This window comes from Lissotriton helveticus, chromosome 6 (genome assembly GCF_964261635.1).
Source record: "Lissotriton helveticus chromosome 6, aLisHel1.1, whole genome shotgun sequence".
NCBI classification, from domain to species: Eukaryota; Metazoa; Chordata; class Amphibia; order Caudata; family Salamandridae; genus Lissotriton; species Lissotriton helveticus.
Window position 1 is genome coordinate 878,550,905 of NC_136067.1, and position 19,402 is coordinate 878,570,306.

General features: G+C 44.3%; 1 protein-coding gene across 2 annotated transcripts in view; it reads left to right on the forward strand.

Moving 5' to 3' along the window:
* CEP85L (centrosomal protein 85L) overlaps positions 1–19,402 on the forward strand; it is a 519,352-nt gene that overhangs the window by 445,873 nt on the left and 54,077 nt on the right. For both annotated transcript variants that reach the window (XM_078648480.1, XM_078648481.1), the window contains exon 9: positions 12,671–12,788. In XM_078648480.1, coding sequence (XP_078504606.1) covers positions 12,671–12,788 — 118 coding nt within the window. The remainder of the gene's footprint in view (positions 1–12,670; positions 12,789–19,402) is intronic.

Sequence of the window (19,402 nt, forward strand, 5' to 3'; positions counted from 1 at the left end):
CTGTAGGCGTTGTAAAAGGTACTCCGGGAGACCAAGATATAAGATGTTCGAATAATCCAGTCTGGATCCAATGAGGGCCTGAACTGTCGTTCTCCTATGTTCCTCAGAAAGTAACGGGAGGAACTTCCGGAGCATCCTAAGGATGCCGAAACATGTTCCTGTAAGAGCCAGCACCTGGGATTTGAGCGTCAGCCCATTATCGATTTTAATTCCCAGGTTCTTGACTGACAGAGATGAATGAACTGGAGGGAACATGTCGGCGGGCCACCACCCATGCCAATCCGGATCAGATGGACATCCGAAAAAAAGTATCTCAGATTTGTCTGAGTTGCACTTGAGGCTGTTTAGCTGGAACCAATTAAAAACAGCCCCAAGGCACTCACGGATACTTTCACCATCAAATTCTTCTCCCTTTCGGCAGGTGAAGAGAAGCTGGGTGTCATCAGCGTAGGATACGATCTGGGCCCCGAAAGACTCCACTAGTGTCGCCAAAGGGGTCATAAAGATGTTAAATAGAGCCCTGAGGAACTCCGACTCCCAAAGGCGACATCTCGGCGGATCCAGGGGAGGCCCAGACCGTTTGTCGGCGGTTGGCTAAGAAAGAACGAAACCAACTGAACACCGTCCCCCTCAGACCGATATCATGAAGTCTTACGAGGAGATCCTCGTGGGGGACGGTGTCGAAGGCCGCCGACAAATCCAGCATGACCAGCATAACCCTGCCACCAGCATCCAGCGTCTCCTTAACGGCCTCCGAGACCTCCAATAGCGCAGTCTCAGTGCTTAAATTGGGGCGGAAGCCGGATTGGGAGGCATGTAGTAGCCTGTGGGACTCCAAAAAATTGGAAAGCACACCATGTACATGTTTCTCAAGAATTTTGGTCAATGCCGGAAGAAGCGAGATGGGCCTGTAATTGGCAGGGACTTCTGGGGCAAGGCTCGGTTTTTTGAGGAGAGGGATGACCATAGCCTGCTTCCATGTCTGCGGGATGGCCCCCTGACTGAGGGAAAGATTCAAAATTGGGTTGGCTAAAGGGTTGACAATAGCTGCCATTTTAGCTAGGAATTTGGCCGGGCATGGATCCCGAGGCGATCCAGATTTGAGATTCGTCATAAGAGTGAGTGACGAAGAGATCGAGAGTGGCGGGAAGACTACTCAAAAGCACTTCCTTCATGCAAGTTATTCCAAACCATTTTAAGCTTTTTTCTAAAGCACTAGTACTCACAGCAAGCCTGTCAAATTGCACAAATAAATGTTGTAGAAGTGTTTGTCATTGAGAGTTGGCTCAGGATAAGTTGGGTTTCAAGCAATTATCTCACAATAATGTCCTCTGTAATGTTCATTAATGCTATACTATCACTGCATATCTTTCAAGTGCAGCAAACATTATCATTTTCCAGCTTTCCCATCTCAGATCACCAATCGATGGTGAAGTAAATTTGGAGTGGGCTTAGCTTAGTGAGAAGACTGAGCTCGGAAAAGTGGATATACTGAGATGCCATTGACTCCTTATTGAAATTTGTTGACACATGAAGTTGAACCTTGGTGTTGATGCATTGGGAATGGATCTCAACCCCCTGAAATATACAGCAATGTAATTTCTTTGAGTAAAACTGTAAAATGGAAATGATGTGCTATACACTCCCCACTCCAGTTCTGTCCAGTAGCGCAAAAACAAACTCTGCGTATGGAGATTTGGGTCTGCGTTTTTGAAAGGGTTTACTGTAAAGGATACACGATGATTCTGCAGGAGTGTCAGGAATCCGAAGATCAATCCACAGCCTTCCCCTGCAGCCTTCCGACTCTATCAAGCACTAGAGCACAGGAGGCAAGCCAGGGGAAAACAGGGAAACAAAACAAGGAAAGGTTGGGGTAACAAGTGGGTGTTGAGGGTCTTCAGACGGGTCGTCTCAACCTTCGTGTGGGCTTGGCAATCAGGAGAGACTGCAATGCAAAGAGTTATATTCTTCAATCCGAAGAGGACAATCACATTCCCAAGTATACGACATAACCTTACATACCTAGCTGTTTGTATGTTGATGTTCCTGAATGAATATGGGAAAACCTCTGGAAAGGGATATAACTGGAGCTGCAGTGAAGAAGACAATACCCTTATAAGTCTACTGACCCAATGTATACTTGTGTAGTGAGTGACTAACAATATATCCTGCTCACTCTGATCTTTTGTCTTAACAGCCACGAAGCACACCCCAAAGGATTCTTTGATTACAAGCATTCGGTTGTCAGTATTCTTGATAGTGGGAACAACATCTATAATGATCAAAACAAGGAGTCAAAACTTAAATACAGTATCACTTATAATAATATAATATGCAGCGCAAGAATGCGCTGTTACCGTGTTTCTGGAACGTGTATCTGTATCCCAATCCTCACTGGTCCACGCAAGATATCAAGTCCAAAGAGGTGATAAAACACCAGAACTGAATAACCCCAAGTGAAATAGGTATAAGCAGGGAAAAGGAAAAACCCTAACTAACTAAGTTCAGCGCACCGGTAAACAACCCGGCCGCCAGCGGAGCAGAACCCGGCTGGCAGCGGAGCAACCCGGTGAGGTAAGACAAAGGGAGGGAGAATGTGTGCCCGGCCCGTCAGCGGAGCCAAACCCGGCTGACAAGCGGAGCGGAAAACAAATGAGGCCAACAGCAGAGGGAGGATGCCCGGCTCGTCAGCGGAGCAAAACCCGGCTGACAAGCGGAGCTGCAATGAGGCAGAGGGTAGGGAGAGGAAATCCCGCCGGATGGCGGAGTTAAACCCGGCCGCCGGGCGAGACACCTAAATACTGCAAGGCAGCCTAAACGGGAAGCGACACAGGACGTGTCGATTTACACAAGCGCGGTGGAGAGGCACTGTGCACATGAGAGAGACGGCCTGGGCAGGCTCAGAACCGAACCAACAGAGCCGAAGAACTCTCACAACAGACAAACACCAGGACGAAGAAAAACCGGAAGTCAGGCACAGGAAGTCAGGCACAGGAACGAACCCAACGGAGCTAGACGCAAGAACGTGAAGCGTCGCTCCCTGGGTTAAGGACACCTATATAGTGCATGATTAAAGGGCTAGCGCACTGGGAGGGGGCTTGGGGCATGACAGTATACTCCCCCCACAACAACCCCCACCTGGTTTTGGCTTGTCAGGGTATCTTTTATAGAACGCCCTTAACAGTCTGGGTGCATGGACGTTGGAAAAGGGTTCCCATGTACGTTCTTCCACACCGTATCCCTTCCAATGAACCAGATACTGGACCGTACCCCTCACTCTACGGGAATCTAGGATAGTTTCGACCTCATATTCCTCCGAGTCCTGCAGAGTTAATGGAGTAGGTTTTTCCTGGCAGTTTAGTCCCTGGCTCAACCGGCTTTATTAGGGAAACATGAAATACCGGATGAATCCTGAATGAAGGCGGAAGCTGTAATCGTATGGCAACAGGATTGATTATTTTCTCCACCTTATAGGGACCTATGTATTTGGGATTGAACTTGCGTGGACCCCCGAGAGTAATGTATTTGGTGGAAAGCCAAACCTCATCTCCTGGTGTGTATATGGGTTCTAATCTTCTGTGTAGATTTGCCCCCTCTGTGTATCTCACCTTGGCCATCTCAAGACTCTCCAATGCCTTCCTCTGTATTTCATGTAACGTTTCTACTCTATCAGCAGCAGCAGGGGTTGGACAATCTAAGGAACAACCAGAGGGCAGCAACTTAGGGTGATAACCATACAAGCAAAAGAACGGAGAGACCTTAATAGAGGAGTGTGTGCTGTTGTTATATGAGATTTCTGCTACCCAAACCAACTCATCCCAGTCCACTGGAGACTGCAACACCTGATTCCTTATGTATTGCTCAAAACACTGATTGACTCTCTCCGTCTGTCCATCTGACTGTGGATGGTGACTTGAGGACAGACGGACGTCTATCTGAAGCAAAGAACACAGACCCTTCCAGAACCTTGACACAAATTGGGCTCCTCTGTCGGAAACCAAAGCAGAAGGGAAACCATGAAGTCTCACTATGTGTTGCATGTATATGGCGGCTAATTCAACTGCTGTGGGGAGACGTTGTAACGGTACAAAATGAGCCATCTTGGTGTACATATCCACCACCACCAGTAACGTAGTGTTCTTCGCCTTGGTGAGCGGTAGTTCCACTATAAAATCAAGGGACACCGTATGCCAGGGACCGGGAGGGGGAGGTAATGGCATGAGAAGGCCTACAGGGTTGAGGCGAGAAACCTTAGTCTGTGCACACACATAGCAGGTCTTAACAAAGTGTTCTATGTCTGCCAACATAGTAGGCCACCAATAACGGTCACGCACAGTGCTAATGGTTTTCTTAATCCCTGGATGGCCCGCTATGGGATGTGTATGATACCACTGCATGACCTGGTCTTGGAGGTTCTTTGTCGGTATAACCACTCCCCCTTGTACACACACAAGGTCTCCCTTCTTGGTCGTGTCTCGTGAACCCACTAGAGCCTGCATGTCTACTGACGCTTGACTACACTTGACGTGTGCCAAGAATTCCTCCTCCGACTTAGTACCTCCTACGATATTCCTTCTAGGGATAATCGATGTAGGCTCAATGGGATCGATAGGAGTATCGAATCCCAACCGTGAAAGTGCATCTGCCTTCCCATTACGTTTGCCTGGTCTGTACTGGACAGTGAAGTCGAACTCACTAAAGAACTGAGCCCAACGCAGTTGTCTCATGGAAAGTGCCTTTGCTGACTTCAGATATTGGAGATTGCGATGATCGGTGTATACTACCGCAGGATGTCTAGCACCTAGGAGATACTGCCGCCACTCTTCGAATGCCTTCTTGATAGCCAGAAGTTCCTTGTCCCCTACCGCATAATTGTATTCCGCAGGGGAGAGTTTATGCGAGTAATAAGCCACTGGATGATACTCACCGGACACTGCATCCGCCTGTGATAGAACACCTCCCACTGCCACTTGCGAGGCGTCTACCTCCACCACAAAGGGCAGAGCAGGGTCGGGATGAAGCAGCACCGGGGCACTGGTGAAAGCATTCTTTAGCATCTGGAAGGAACGCTCTGCCTCACCGGACCAGGCGAAAGGAACCCCCTTTTTCAACAAAGAAGTAATGGGCGATACCAAGTCCGAGAAATTGCGAATGAATCTCCTATAGAAATTGGCCAGCCCTATAAAACTCTGGACCTCTTTGATCGTCCGCAGAGCCGGCCATGCCAAAACAGCCTCCACCTTGGAGGGATCCATGCGCAGGCCACTAGGGGAAACGATGTATCCCAGGAAAGGAACCTCCTGTGTGTGAAAAGTACATTTTTCCAACTTGCAATACAATTGATTGTTAAGTAACCGTTCTAACACGTTACGGACATGCTGTTGGTGTGTCTCCAAAGTAGAGGAAAAGATCAGCAGGTCATCAATGTAGGCAATGACGTAGTCATCAAGAATGTCTTTCAAGACTTCATTTATGAAGAATTGAAACGCCGCTGGGGCATTACAGAGCCCAAAGGGCATTACAAGGTACTCGAAGAGACCAAACTTAGTGCAGAACGCCGTCTTCCACTCGTCTCCCTCCCTGACTCTTACCAGGTGATAGGCACCCCGCAAGTCCAACTTGGTGAAATATTGGGCATTGCGAATTCTGTCAAGGAGGGAGGCTATGAGAGGAAGAGGGTATCGGTTTTTGATGGTCACTTCATTGAGCTTCCTGTAATCGATACAACACCGCAGGCCCCCTTCCCGTTTAGGAATAAAAAACAAGGACGAAGAGGCTGGGGATCGCGATGGTCTGATGAATCCCTTCTCAAGCATAGAGTCGAGATATTCTCGTAAATATACGTTCTCCTTCTCAGTGAGTGCATACACTCTGCTACAGGGTATTCTGGCTCCTGCCTCGAGATCAATACGGCAGTCGTAGACGCGGTGCGGCGGAAGAACCTCCGCTTCCTGTACATCAAAGACTGCTTGCAATTCACGGTAACAGGATGGTAGAACAGGACAGACCTCCTTACCTTCCGCGGCTGTGTGTGCCTCTCTATTAGAAACCCCTACAACAGGCCCCAGAGCCACCGGAGGAAAGGTTATAGTGGATGTTTCCCAATTGATGACAGGATTTTGCGTTCTTAACCATGGGATACCCAGAAGCACAGGGAACTGTGGGGAACAAATTAAATCAAACATTATATCCTCATGATGATCAGGTGCTATAACCATGTGCATCGGGTTGGTGTGATGAGTAACCGGACCAGAAAGAAGGGGACTGCCATCGATGGTAGTGACATTACTGGCAATCACCTTCTTAGTGTCGGCTATCATATTCTCCCTAGCCCATTCTCTGTCCATGTAGTTTCCAGAAGCCCCAGAGTCTACCATTATCAAAACGTGTAAACCAAGAGTGCCTTGTGTGAGATATGCTGGTATGTACAGATGGTTAGTAGGAGCGTAAGTATAGTCGGAAGAAGAGACCGTTAATCCAGACCTACCTGAGTTCCTCGTCTCACAAGAACTCAGGCTGACTAGTTTCCCGACACCTTGGACTGAGCAGGTTTAACTGGGCATTCTCTTAGGAAATGACCCGCTTTCCCACAATACAAACATAACCGAAGAGTTCTTCTTCTCTGTCTTTCCTCGGAAGTCAGAGGGCCTCGGACTATGCCTATCTGCATGGGTTCGCTGTCTTCCGTGGCTTTTTCAGGGGCAGTTTTTTTATCCTTCAGAGCAACATACCGATACTCATGCTTCCCTTTCTCTTTCTTTCGTTCATGCAATCGATGGTCTATCTTCACTACCAAATCTATGAGAGCACTACAGGAGGTAGGAAGATCGACTATCTGAGACAAGGCGTCTTTCAGTTCTTCCCGCAACCCCCTGTAGAACATGGTACTGCGTTTTTCCTCCGGCCAATCGGACTCAATCACCAACCGGCGAAACTTAGTAATATAGGTTACCAGATCCTGAGTACCCTGTTTTAGTTCTAATAATTCAGTATCGGCAGAATGAGTATACATGTGTCTATCGAAGAGTTTACGAAATTCCCGTCGAAAAGCTGCATAATTATGTAACAGGGGGTCATCTCTGTCTACTAAGGGTATAGCCCAATCAGCTGCAGAACCACTGAGGTAAGAAATGACAAAGGCTACCTTGGCCTGGTCGGAGGGAAAACATTGAGCCTTGCAGGAGAAGTGTAGTTGGCATTGACTGAGGAAAGCCGCGCATCGCGCTGTTTCTCCTGCAAAACGCTCAGGGGGTGCCAGAGGTATCGAATGTGGAGTGGTCACCTGCACTACCGATGGCCCTCCTCCTGTAGCACTAGAAGCCTGTTGTCTCTGCAGGGTGTCCATTCTAGCCATCAATGTCTGAGTCTCAACCTGCAGATTACCTAACATGCCTGCCACATCCGCCAGAGTGACCGCTTCGAGATCCATGACGCTCGGGCAGAACAAACCTCTTGGGCTTCACGTTCTGTAAAGGATACACGATGATTCTGCAGGAGCGTCAGGAATCCGAAGATCAATCCACAGCCTTCCCCTGCAGCCTTCCGACTCTATCAAGCACTAAAGCACAGGAGGCAAGCCAGGGGAAAACAGGGAAACAAAACAAGGAAAGGTTGGGGTAACAAGTGGGTGTTGAGGGTCTTCAGACGGGTCGTCTCAACCTTCTTGTGGGCTTGGCAATCAGGAGAGACTGCAATGCAAAGAGTTATATTCTTCAATCCGAAGAGGACAATCACATTCCCAAGTATACGACATAACCTTACATACCTAGCTGTTTGTATGTTGATGTTCCTGAATGAATATGGGAAAACCTCTGGAAAGGGATATAACTGGAGCTGCAGTGAAGAAGACAATACCCTTATAAGTCTACTGACCCAATGTATACTTGTGTAGTGAGTGACTAACAATATATCCTGCTCACTCTGATCTTTTGTCTTAACAGCCACGAAGCACACCCCAAAGGATTCTTTGATTACAAGCATTCGGTTGTCAGTATTCTTGATAGTGGGAACAACATCTATAATGATCAAAACAAGGAGTCAAAACTTAAATACAGTATCACTTATAATAATATAATATGCAGCGCAAGAATGCGCTGTTACCGTGTTTCTGGAACGTGTATCTGTATCCCAATCCTCACTGGTCCACGCAAGATATCAAGTCCAAAGAGGTGATAAAACACCAGAACTGAATAACCCCAAGTGAAATAGGTATAAGCAGGGAAAAGGAAAAACCCTAACTAACTAAGTTCAGCGCACCGGTAAACAACCCGGCCGCCAGCGGAGCAGAACCCGGCTGGCAGCGGAGCAACCCGGTGAGGTAAGACAAAGGGAGGGAGAATGTGTGCCCGGCCCGTCAGCGGAGCCAAACCCGGCTGACAAGCGGAGCGGAAAACAAATGAGGCCAACAGCAGAGGGAGGATGCCCGGCTCGTCAGCGGAGCAAAACCCGGCTGACAAGCGGAGCTGCAATGAGGCAGAGGGTAGGGAGAGGAAATCCCGCCGGATGGCGGAGTTAAACTCGGCCGCCGGGCGAGACACCTAAATACTGCAAGGCAGCCTAAACGGGAAGCGACACAGGACGTGTCGATTTACACAAGCGCGGTGGAGAGGCACTGTGCACATGAGAGAGACGGCCTGGGCAGGCTCAGAACCGAACCAACAGAGCCGAAGAACTCTCACAACAGACAAACACCAGGACGAAGAAAAACCGGAAGTCAGGCACAGGAAGTCAGGCACAGGAACGAACCCAACGGAGCTAGACGCAAGAACGTGAAGCGTCGCTCCCTGGGTTAAGGACACCTATATAGTGCATGATTAAAGGGCTAGCGCACTGGGAGGGGGCTTGGGGCATGACATTTACTGGCACAAGCCCTGAAAGTCTGCTTGGGGCTTGAACTGAAAGCAGGCTTTATTCTTAAAAGATCTTGCTGCAATGAATGGAAAACACATTTCACATTGCAGTTTTCATTGTGTTGCGCAGTGCATCTGTTGTGAATCAGCATGAGTGGGCATCTCCCCTCTTCTTTGCAGGTTGAATTGTGCTTGTTTGTGTTTGTGCTTGAAAAGAGCACCCAATAACCACTCTTAATCTGGTAGGATTCATGTAAGGCCACTTTCCGATTGTTTGGGGTCAGGCAAGCCTTACTGTTAAATTAACCGGTCACGTTGGGATCACTCACAGCATTCCTGCTGCCTTGCTACTTCAAATGACAGTAGCACTTTGCAACCTTTAGATGGCAAGGCTGTCACATTGTAACTTGATCTGCAATGCCATTGTTCAGAGGGCATGTCTAGAGACCTCAATCTTTGACCAAAAGGCCTGATCTCCTTTGTTGATATCTAGCTAGAGATTGGGGTAGGCACTTAATTGTTTCTGAATTAAACAGTATTTCTTTGCCAGACCCTGGTGCCCCTGTCTCCTCTGTGCAAAACTGCACTGTGCCTACCTCCAAGTGAGCTGTTTTGCAACAATACCACTATTGAACACTGCATGCAGTGTCCAAAAACAAAGGGTTATTCCACTCTGCTTTGTATTTACCACATGGCTAAAGATTCATGTTTCTTGCCAATATACAAAAACAGAATAAGTGGAACAGATTTCCAAGGAGAAGTTGAAGGAATATATATCACTGTTTCCACATTGACAGGTTAGCAGTAGCAAGATGGTGCTTGAATGTAAGAGTGTATATGGCATTACTTGAGTAATAACACCCACAATGTGAAAAGTGCTGGTGTTCCTGTGGGTATGAGTGCATTAGGTGACTGGCATACATGAACAAGTATTAGTGGCACATGGTGCATTTCCAAGGATATGATACATACCTGGGCACATGGGCCAACGTTTCTAGAATTTGAACGCCACAGCCTTTTTTTTTTTGGCCACTGCATTTGATTTTCTTTTTACGCTCTATGTCAATAATATTGGTTAAAATGTTGTTGATATAAAGACAATTTTAGGTAGACAAATGCTTCTGCTGTTGAAAGCAACAAGTGTACACATGCCACTACAGAACAAACACTATATTACAAATAGGTTTTACACAAGCCTAATAACACTCTGAGCCCTAACTAGTGAGAAGTTGAGCAGCACCCTTCTGCCTTGCCAACACCAGGACTTGAATAGTATATAATTAAATGTACAATTTAGCTTAGATGGGTTTGTATTTTCTTTTCTTTTTGCAGTCTTTTGTGACATGGTGGAGTAATTTGTAGGTTCAGTTGAATAACACATATCTGAAAGAAACCGTTCTTTCTTTATCCGCGTCAGCAAGCGTAGATCCGGAGAGAGCGGCACCTCCAGTCACCTTTTGACTGACTTTTTTGCGACTTTTGTCGACTTCGTTTTTTGAGTCTTTTGACTCCTGGTGCACGAGGGTGTCCGGCTTCAAGGCATGCGGTTCCTGTAACCGACTGATGTTGGTGATGAATCCGCACCGCGTGTGCCTCACTGTCTGGAGAGTGACCATGACTCCAAGTCGTGCTCCGACTGCCGAACCTTGGCCCGAAGTCTTTGTGGGAGTGGTTCTGAAAGTTCCTCAAGGCCCGGCAGTCTTCTCCACGTCACTCAAGGTCCCGGTCGCATGGGAGGTCGAGGGACCGATCGCAGAGTCATCATCACTCCTCTTCCAAGTCTTTGCACTCTGGGTCAGGTAAGTCGAAGCATGAGAAGAAGTCGAAGAAGCATCGTCGCACTTTGACTTCCCCTCGTCCGTCAGTCGATGCGACAAAGGGTGCGGGTGATGCCCTCCCGCGGCTCCGCATGCGGAGGAGCCTACAGGGTCGACTACGGCCTTTCCTCCCTTCCCGGGACCACGAGCGACCCCTGCCCAGCTTTGTCAATTTTACGAAGCGATGCGTGCCATCTTTGGGCAGCCCAACTCCACCGGCTCGCATTCGGGCCTGCGGTCTCGCCTGGGGGCCCTAGGCCTTTAGCGGCTTCGGCTCCGTAGGGCCCCCTTGGATCCAGGCCTGAATCCGGGTTGGTGCTGGTCGACCTCTTTATAACTCCACCGATGCCGCTTCCACCGGCACCACGTCCGCAACCGATACCGGCTGGACCCCCAGCCGACAGCAACCCCAGCTTCTGCCTCAATGTGGAAACGGAGCCGGACCGGCGTCAATGGGTACTTTTGTGCCCGTGTTCCACCCTTGCCCCTTTTCAGCCAGATTGGCAGCCAGAGGAGGGTGAGGAAGACTGGGAGGGGTCTGGTGATCCTCTAACAGTTCTGTTGGAGTATGAAACTTTCCGGATCTAGTCTGATGCCTCGGGGTAAGTCTGGGGATAATGTGTCACGGGCCCCTGGGGCTGTGTGGACCACAGTATGAGAACTGCTGCAGTAGAAGGTTCGCAGAGGGTACGACTTATTCCAGTAATATTCAGGGAGGATCCTAGGTTCTAGTAATGATTAAGTGGGGGTCCACAGAAGTGAAATGGTTATAGGAAATAGGGAGGGAGACCGCACCAGTGGTGGAAATGGATCGTTCTTGTATTGGAAGCGGACACCAGCACTTCAGTGGTGGCAGAAGAATTTGAAAATGTGTGCACCACCTTGGCATCTCTTTTTCTGAGTTGTTCCTTGACATTATTCAGTTAGGCAAACATTCTGTTCGAGCATGCCTCATCTGTGTTTTATATTTCTTTAAGGCCTCTTTATATTTCATCTTATCATTCAATAAGTAGTTCTTTCTCTGTTCTTTCCAGTTGCTTACAAGCTTGTTAGCTTCATTCAGTTCTCTACTCTATCATGGAGTGGTGGGAAGTTCACAATTTAGTAACAATTTATTGTAATTTAAAATATAGTGGTAGATGTAGCTCCAAGGAGCAATAAAGTGCTTTACAGTGAGCACTTTTATTGTCACAGTAATATCTCATTCATAAGTTGTCAGTATGTAGTTCGGGATCCAGTTGAAAGTAGATAAAAGAATCCAGGATGTAAAAAGGATGGGAATGTTTCTTTAGGACAATATACAGTTTTGTGGGTCAAGTGCTGAAGTTGAATTTAGAACCCAGGGCTTGGACAGCCCTGTGGTTGCAAGACCACATTCCTCATTACAGAAAAGGATAAGACCCTTTGTGTGATATTTAATGGGATTACTGCTTGTGGAAAGTACCGCCCATCACAGAATTTGCAGTGGTTCGGGACGGAGATTTCCGCTGGTGGAAATCCTGGCTGGGGGCCCTATCAGTCACCTGCTCTTGTGTGGGGTCTCCCTCCTCAAGACCTGCTGGTGTGTTGGGCGAGGGCTTTCCAGGGCCCTGTCGTCACACATATGATCCTCCACCATTGTACAGTTGAGATGTACCTGCCCAACACTCAGTAGGCTGGCACCCATGGATGGAATTGTCTGCCTAGGTAGACAGTATTTTTTTCTTAACAAGGGTCTGCATGTACACGATGTTCAGAGGTAGCCGTTAAAGATCCCCTATCTGTCACAATTGTGCTTTGTGACACTGAAAGCTAAAACTCAATTTTTGTCTGCACGTTATCATTGTACTCATTCAAATGTGTTTGAGATGCTCCAGAAAATTTCAGCTCCTGCCAAGTTAAGATTTGTTATTGCCCTTGTATTATGTATCTTCTATACAAGAAGTCCCTCTTAAATTGTCTCAGCTTCTTCTTGTCTGTTGATATTTAATAGACATTTTATTTCCCCCCAACTTCAATGTACAGTTTGCAACAGAAGGTTGAGAGATGTCTTGAAGATGGGATACGACTCCCCATGTTGGACGCAAAGCAGCTTCAGAGTGAGAATGATAGCCTCCGAGAACAATGTGAGCGAGCCAATAAGGTAAATTCAGAGGATAGAATTCATGAAGAGTTTAAGTGCTCCATGGGTAGTTTCTTGGATTACAGTTCCACTGGGTGTATGTACACTTCCTCGCCATGGAAAACCCTAAAAATTACCCCAGGTGTACCATACATACATGTAATGCAGGTGTGCACACAGGTTATGTATAATTATGTGGATGCAGCTGTGACTGCATACATACATGCTCGGCAGGCAGTCATTTCATCTTGAATTTACTTTTGATTTCATATACGTATATTTGAATTGCACATTAGTGTCCTCTACAATATTATTTCTAATAAAGGCAGATGTTTCTTTTTCTTATCTACCCACATCCCTCAAAGATCCCTTAGTTGGCCCTAAGTTGATAATAACTTGTAGTAGACGGATGAAATAAATATACCTTTCGGTAACATACCATTCCCAACCTCCGTTGCTTACCCCAGTACCCCGTATATGCTGTCAGCATGCTCTGTGCCTTCAGTACACCTTTTTGTTTTAAAGGCAAATCAACTTTGAGTAATAACAATGTCATAAACAGAGTAACAATAACAAGACCCATGAATCAAGAACACAAGCATACATAATTGTCAATAAGAAGAGAAGCTGATTAATATTTTTAAAACTTGTAGGAATAAAAGGGGAGGGAAAAGGGAAAAAGGAAATATATCAAATAAGAAGACCAAGTCATAATACTATCTTGCAATATGCACTAAAAATTCACTATAATAGGTGAATAAAGGAAATCAATATTTAGAACAAGATCAGAGAAATACGCACCTCATGGTTTTAAGAGGAGATGTAATTGAATTTTTATGGGCAGTAGTGTCTAAAAATGAAATTAAGTTAATGGTAACTAATATAACTGTATTAACAGAATAGAAGGACAATACAGTGAAGCAAAAGCAGTATCCAATCTATAGTAGTGACAAACATTATACCACCGAACTTTGTATGAAATCTTAGATGCACAGTTCCAATTAAGTGTATTCTGTTGAAATGCTAGAGCCAACATGAGATCTAATAACTTAAAATTATCAAAATCTGAGTTAATGTTCTTGGACAAACTGCCCAGGAAAAGTGTGATTGGAGTTATTGAGTATTGTACCTGATAAATAGAGGTTAGTTGGAACCAAACTATTCCCCCCCAAAAAAGATGTGGGAGGACAGTGAAATACAAAATATAAGGTCCCTATTAGGATGGACATATGACCAACATTTCGTTTTTGTGTTTGTGGAAAATTTAGCAGTGGTGGATACCTGTTAGCAGTGGTTGATACATGTTGTGATACACAAAGAATATTGACTGTGAAGTAGAACCAGTTCTGAATATTCTATGCATTCTATCCCATATCTCGTTCCAAAAAGAGATAGGCCAGGTACATCCCAAATCTGATTCCCAGTGAAGCTCTGTTTTGGTTTTAGGTCTTGTCAAAATTGCAGAGGGAAGAATTCTGTAAATAAACAATACTTTAGGAGTAGAGGTTAGAATAGAGCAAAATGAGGATTGCAAAGTAGAAGACGAAGAAATTGGTAACGAGTTAAGAACGTCTAGAATAATATTTATGAGAAGATATTTAGGCAAAAACTAGCAAGGGCAATTAAGCATTTGCTGAAAGCGTGAATCAGAAAGAGGAACATCATCAGACATTAAGTCACTGACCCATGATATACCGTTTTGTCTGGAGTTGATAATAAGACTTTAATAAGGTACAAGTATGTTTAAAAAGTGGCGAAGCTGTGATATAAGTATTAGAAGAGAAGGACAAAACCTCTCTAGGTGAAAAGGGAAAATGTTGAGAGTATTCGAAGTCCAACCATAAGGGAGTAGACAGAGACCGGCTGAAGCAATCCACCTAGAAGCTTATCTTAAGCAGAAAGCCATATGGTATGACCCGAAATTTGGAAAGTTAACCCCCCCCCCCTTTCTGCTTGGTTTTCCAGAGTTGAGTAAGAGACAGTCTAGATTTTAAATCATTCCAAAGAAATTTGGATAGTTTTGAAGCCAGTTTTAAAAAATATGTGACCGGTATGTACAATGGAATGATGTAATTTATGGGGGATGTCATCATTTTGATGGCGTCAGTAAGACCCCACCATGAAAGCAACAGAGGGTTCCACCACGAAACGAGTTTGTCTACCCTTGTCTACGTTATTCAAAGCAACAGAATCCTTAATGGAAGAGGTAAACCAGTCACCCAAGTTTTTAATCTTTGAAGCATTCCAATGAATGGCGGTAGCTATGAAAGATGATTTAAGACAAGATTTGATGAAAGAATTTCAATTTTCTTTTAGTTTATCTTATATCCTGAAGCCAAGGAAGATGTAGCTATTTCTTGGAGCAACGCTGGTACAGAGTGGACCGGATTAGAAAGGAAAAGAAGTATGTCATCCGCGTAAGCAGAAAGTTTCAGGTGTTTATCTCCATGATAAAATCTTTTCTATTTCTGAATTCTTCCAAATATGGGACAGAAAGAGTTCAAGAAAAAATGCAAACAAAACAGGAGACAGTAGACAACCCCGATGGACACCATGGTTCAATGGAAAGTAGTTGGAGATTTTACCACTGACAAAAACAGATGTCATTGGGGATTGATGGAGTAAAGAAATGTGAAATTAAGCGGGAACCCAGACCATGCCAGGTTTAGGATTTCAGTAAACAGGTCAAATCAATGTGATCAAACGCTTTCTCTGCGCCTATAAATATTGCTGCAAGGGGATACTATAGAGATGAAGCATTATTCAATACATTAAAGAATAATCTAGAATTGTCAGATGCCAGTCTACCTTTCACAAACCCATATTACTTTTTATCTATCATTGAAGGCAAGAAAAGATCGAGACGTATTGCTTACATTTTGGCAAGTATTTTAAAATCCACATTAACCTACTAAATTGGTCTGTAGTTCTTACAGAGTGTGGAGTCTTTTAGTTCTTCATGGATAATGCATGTAGTAGCGTCCTGGAAGGTACCTCCTGCGGAACCAGACTTTGAGAAAAATTGAAAAATATGCAATAATCTAGGAAGCAGAATGCTAGAGAAGTGAAGAACAAATTTGCCTGTGAAATCATCTGGTCCTGAGATCTTACCCTTCTAAAGGGACTGAAGAATTTCTGAGATAGAGATATCTTTGTCTAAAGCAGAAAAGTATAGAGGCTTGCAGTTAGGATTTGCAACATCCTTTAAATAAATATCAATCTTAGTAGTATGGGCGGGAGATTCAGGAGTATAGAGAGTTTGACAATACTGTACAAATTCAGCCACAATCTCATTGTTGAAAACAGGGCTTCCTGTAGAAGGTGTTATAGAATCTAGGGTGTGGCGCTGCTACCGGATCTTCAGATAATTAGCTATGAATTTTCCCGTTATATTGTAGCCTCTATAATAACAAGCATTACTACGAAGTAAAATAGAAGTAACTTTGTCAGTAGTAATTTTATTACATTTCAATTTTGCTCTAATAAGTTCTTGTAAATCAGGCCCCTAATTTGGAACATAATATTGCTGTTCTACGCATTTAATGTTTGATAATAAAAATTAGGGTTGTTTGAGATAGCTTTTTTTCTTTTTTTGAAACTAATTCGATAATGTGCCCATGTGCAGCATGCTTGAAAGTGTCCCACAAAAACTGAGGATAGATGTCAGTAGCCTCATAAATGGTAAAGAATTCTTCAGTAAAAGTAATAAAAGATTAGGAAAAAGCTGGGTCAGGCAGAAGTGAATTGTTAAACCTTAATCTACTAGATTTGAAATGTACCGAGAGCAAATCAACAACGGTGACAAGGTGGGCTTGATCAGAAATCACAATAGGTTTAATAGAAAAATTTGTAAGGTTTTGGTGAGGCAGTTTAGAGATAAAAATATGATTGAGCCTATAAAGAGAGCCACATGGGGGAGAGAAAAAAGAAAATTCTTTGCTGGTAGGATTACGGTGTCTTCATGAATTCACAAGGAGACTTTTTGTGAGAAAAGAGTGAAATTGTGAATTTTATGAGGTATGAATTTAACTTGTGACGGACGATCAACAAAATGATTAAAATGATCCATGACTTGATTACAAACCCCCGCCCCCACCCCCACCCCGCCAAAATAAAAAAGTCGTCTTCATACTGTAATGGAAATGGTAGGCCAAAAGGAGCAATCTATTTGAGTAGCACCATATATATTGCAAACCGTTATGGGGACCTCATTTATAAGTAATTTAATAATTTGCCATCTCCCCTCAGTATCATTTACTTGGGAAATAGTTACACACTTTGTTTTCTTATAACATAAGAGTATTACTCCATTCTTCTTTGCAGAAGCTGGAGAAACAAAAACTTGAGCCCACCCATTCACATTTAAGTTTCAGAGCTTCAGGTTCGGTAAGATGGGTATCTTGGTGAAGAACCTGGTCAGGATTATACTTGGCTAAATGCAATAAAGTTCTTTGCCTCTTAATCAGGTTAATAATAAGTCCTTTGACATTCCCAGCAATATCTCTGAATGATAAAAGAAGCAACTGTATATACAAAGAAATTGTCTTCTACGTTAGGTATAAATGTAGAGCAAGAAAGAATGGAATAGGTAAACAGGCAGCAAAAGGAAAAGGAAAAAGGGAAGAAGATCATGAAAGAAGAGACAGCACATGCCAAACAATGACGACTGTAAAAACATATCTGATAAGGATGAACATTAGGGTGGGGTCTGTGACATCACAGGGTGAAGACGGCACAGCAAGGGATCAAAGCGCTTCAACACGAGTAGGACGAGGCAATAAGATAAACAGAATAGATAACACTGAACCTGCAAAAAAGAAAGAGGTTATTTAGCAAAAAAGATACAATTACATCAAAATAACATGAGAGAAAATATACAATATAGATAAATGCTAAAGTCTGTGAAAAACAATTGATATGACTCCTAAAAATGCACTCATCTGGAAGAGGGACCCGAAGTATCAATGGAACTGGTGGAGTGCAAAAGTAGCAAGTTTTTAAGGTCCGCCGGTATACGGGAAGGAAGATGTTTTGTTTTGAAAAGTCACTTTAAAGAGACACGGATGAAAAAGTCCAAAGCGGACACCTAATGAGCGAAGTTGTGGATGAAGATCCAGGAATTTCTTCCTTCTGGCTGCAGCGACTTTTGAAACATTTTGTGATATGAAGATCGTTATCCCCTGCCAAAGGAGTTGTTTTTTGGACTGTGCCGCATTGAGGACTTTAAACAAATCAGTAAATTTGAGAAAGAAAAGAATCACTCCTCTAGGTTTGAGGGAAGATGAAGGAAGTTGAGGATGATGACCTAACCTATGAGCCCTCTGATTGTTCAGAACTGTGGAAGGTGGTAAGCCCACTAACTGTGGCAAGAAAGTGGTGAAGAACAAGATGGAGTCATTGCCTTCAAGACCTTCCAGAAGACCATAAAGACGAAGGTTGTTGCGTCTGTTTTATTTTGTAAGTCTTACAAGTGTATTTTTAACATGGCCAATTAAATTTTCAAAACTGAAATTATAGTTGCTTGATCTTGCACATCACTGATACGTTATTCCATCCAAACTCGTGCCTCCATTTGAGACCATTTAACATCTAGATTTTTTATACGTAGATCTTATTCCACAAATGGACGCAGTGCTATGATTTCTTCCAGCAAGAGCTCTAGTGAAACAGGCGAAGAAGGTTTGACAGGGGTGGAGGGTTTTGCTTAATCCGCTGATGAGTAGATGTAGCATTGCTGGTTTTTATAGAGGGCAAGGGCGAGGAGGACATCTTTGTCACAGTAACAGCTAAAATGCTTGTGGAAGGATGGTGTCTGCCTTTAAGGAGTGCAATGACTTCTGAGAGCAGGACACCATTTGACGAGGTGATCATTTCTTTACTCTGCCTACACAATTCACAGTACCACAATAGAGAGCCTGCACAACGGGAACAACTGAATTGAGAGAGGTCGTTCTATAGGAATTCTATTGATAACTTCCCCAGAATGCACCAGAGGGAATATCAACATGCCCGGTGCAGTTATGTGTGACTGAATAGGGGAAGGAAGTCACAAAACGATTGGAACAGACGTACGTCTCGGTAGGTGTGTATTTTCAACGTGAATAGTCTTACAATTCAGGACCATGGAAGCATTTCGCTGCTAGTAGATGAATTGCATAAAATGGCTGTTATTATGAAGAACAGGGTGGTAAACAGGGAAGCAATTCATTAGGTACATAATAGACTATTCCCCTCTGATCCAATGGTGTAAAGGTTAATAGGAGCGCTTCATGAGGACAATATGTCGAAGGAGAAGAGCTTTCACTGCGTAGAGCTCATGTAGACATCATAAAACTAATGAGGTATAGTCCTTAATAAAATTATTATAAAGCATGAAAATTAAAGTTTTAAAGTGAAGCAAAACCTCTTTAAAAGAGTAACAACGGCATTTCATGGTGAGAGGAAGAGTTAATTAGTGTGCTAAGATATGTAAAATGGCTGCCGTTATGAAGGAGGAAAGAGTAAAGATTCAAGCAACCTCAAAACAGCATAAAAATGGCAGCCAAAAGCAATGCCATACTTGTTTTGTCATTAGGGTAAGGATTTAGCCATCTATTTGCGCCAATTATGAACTGAAAGGTCCGTGACTGGCAAAC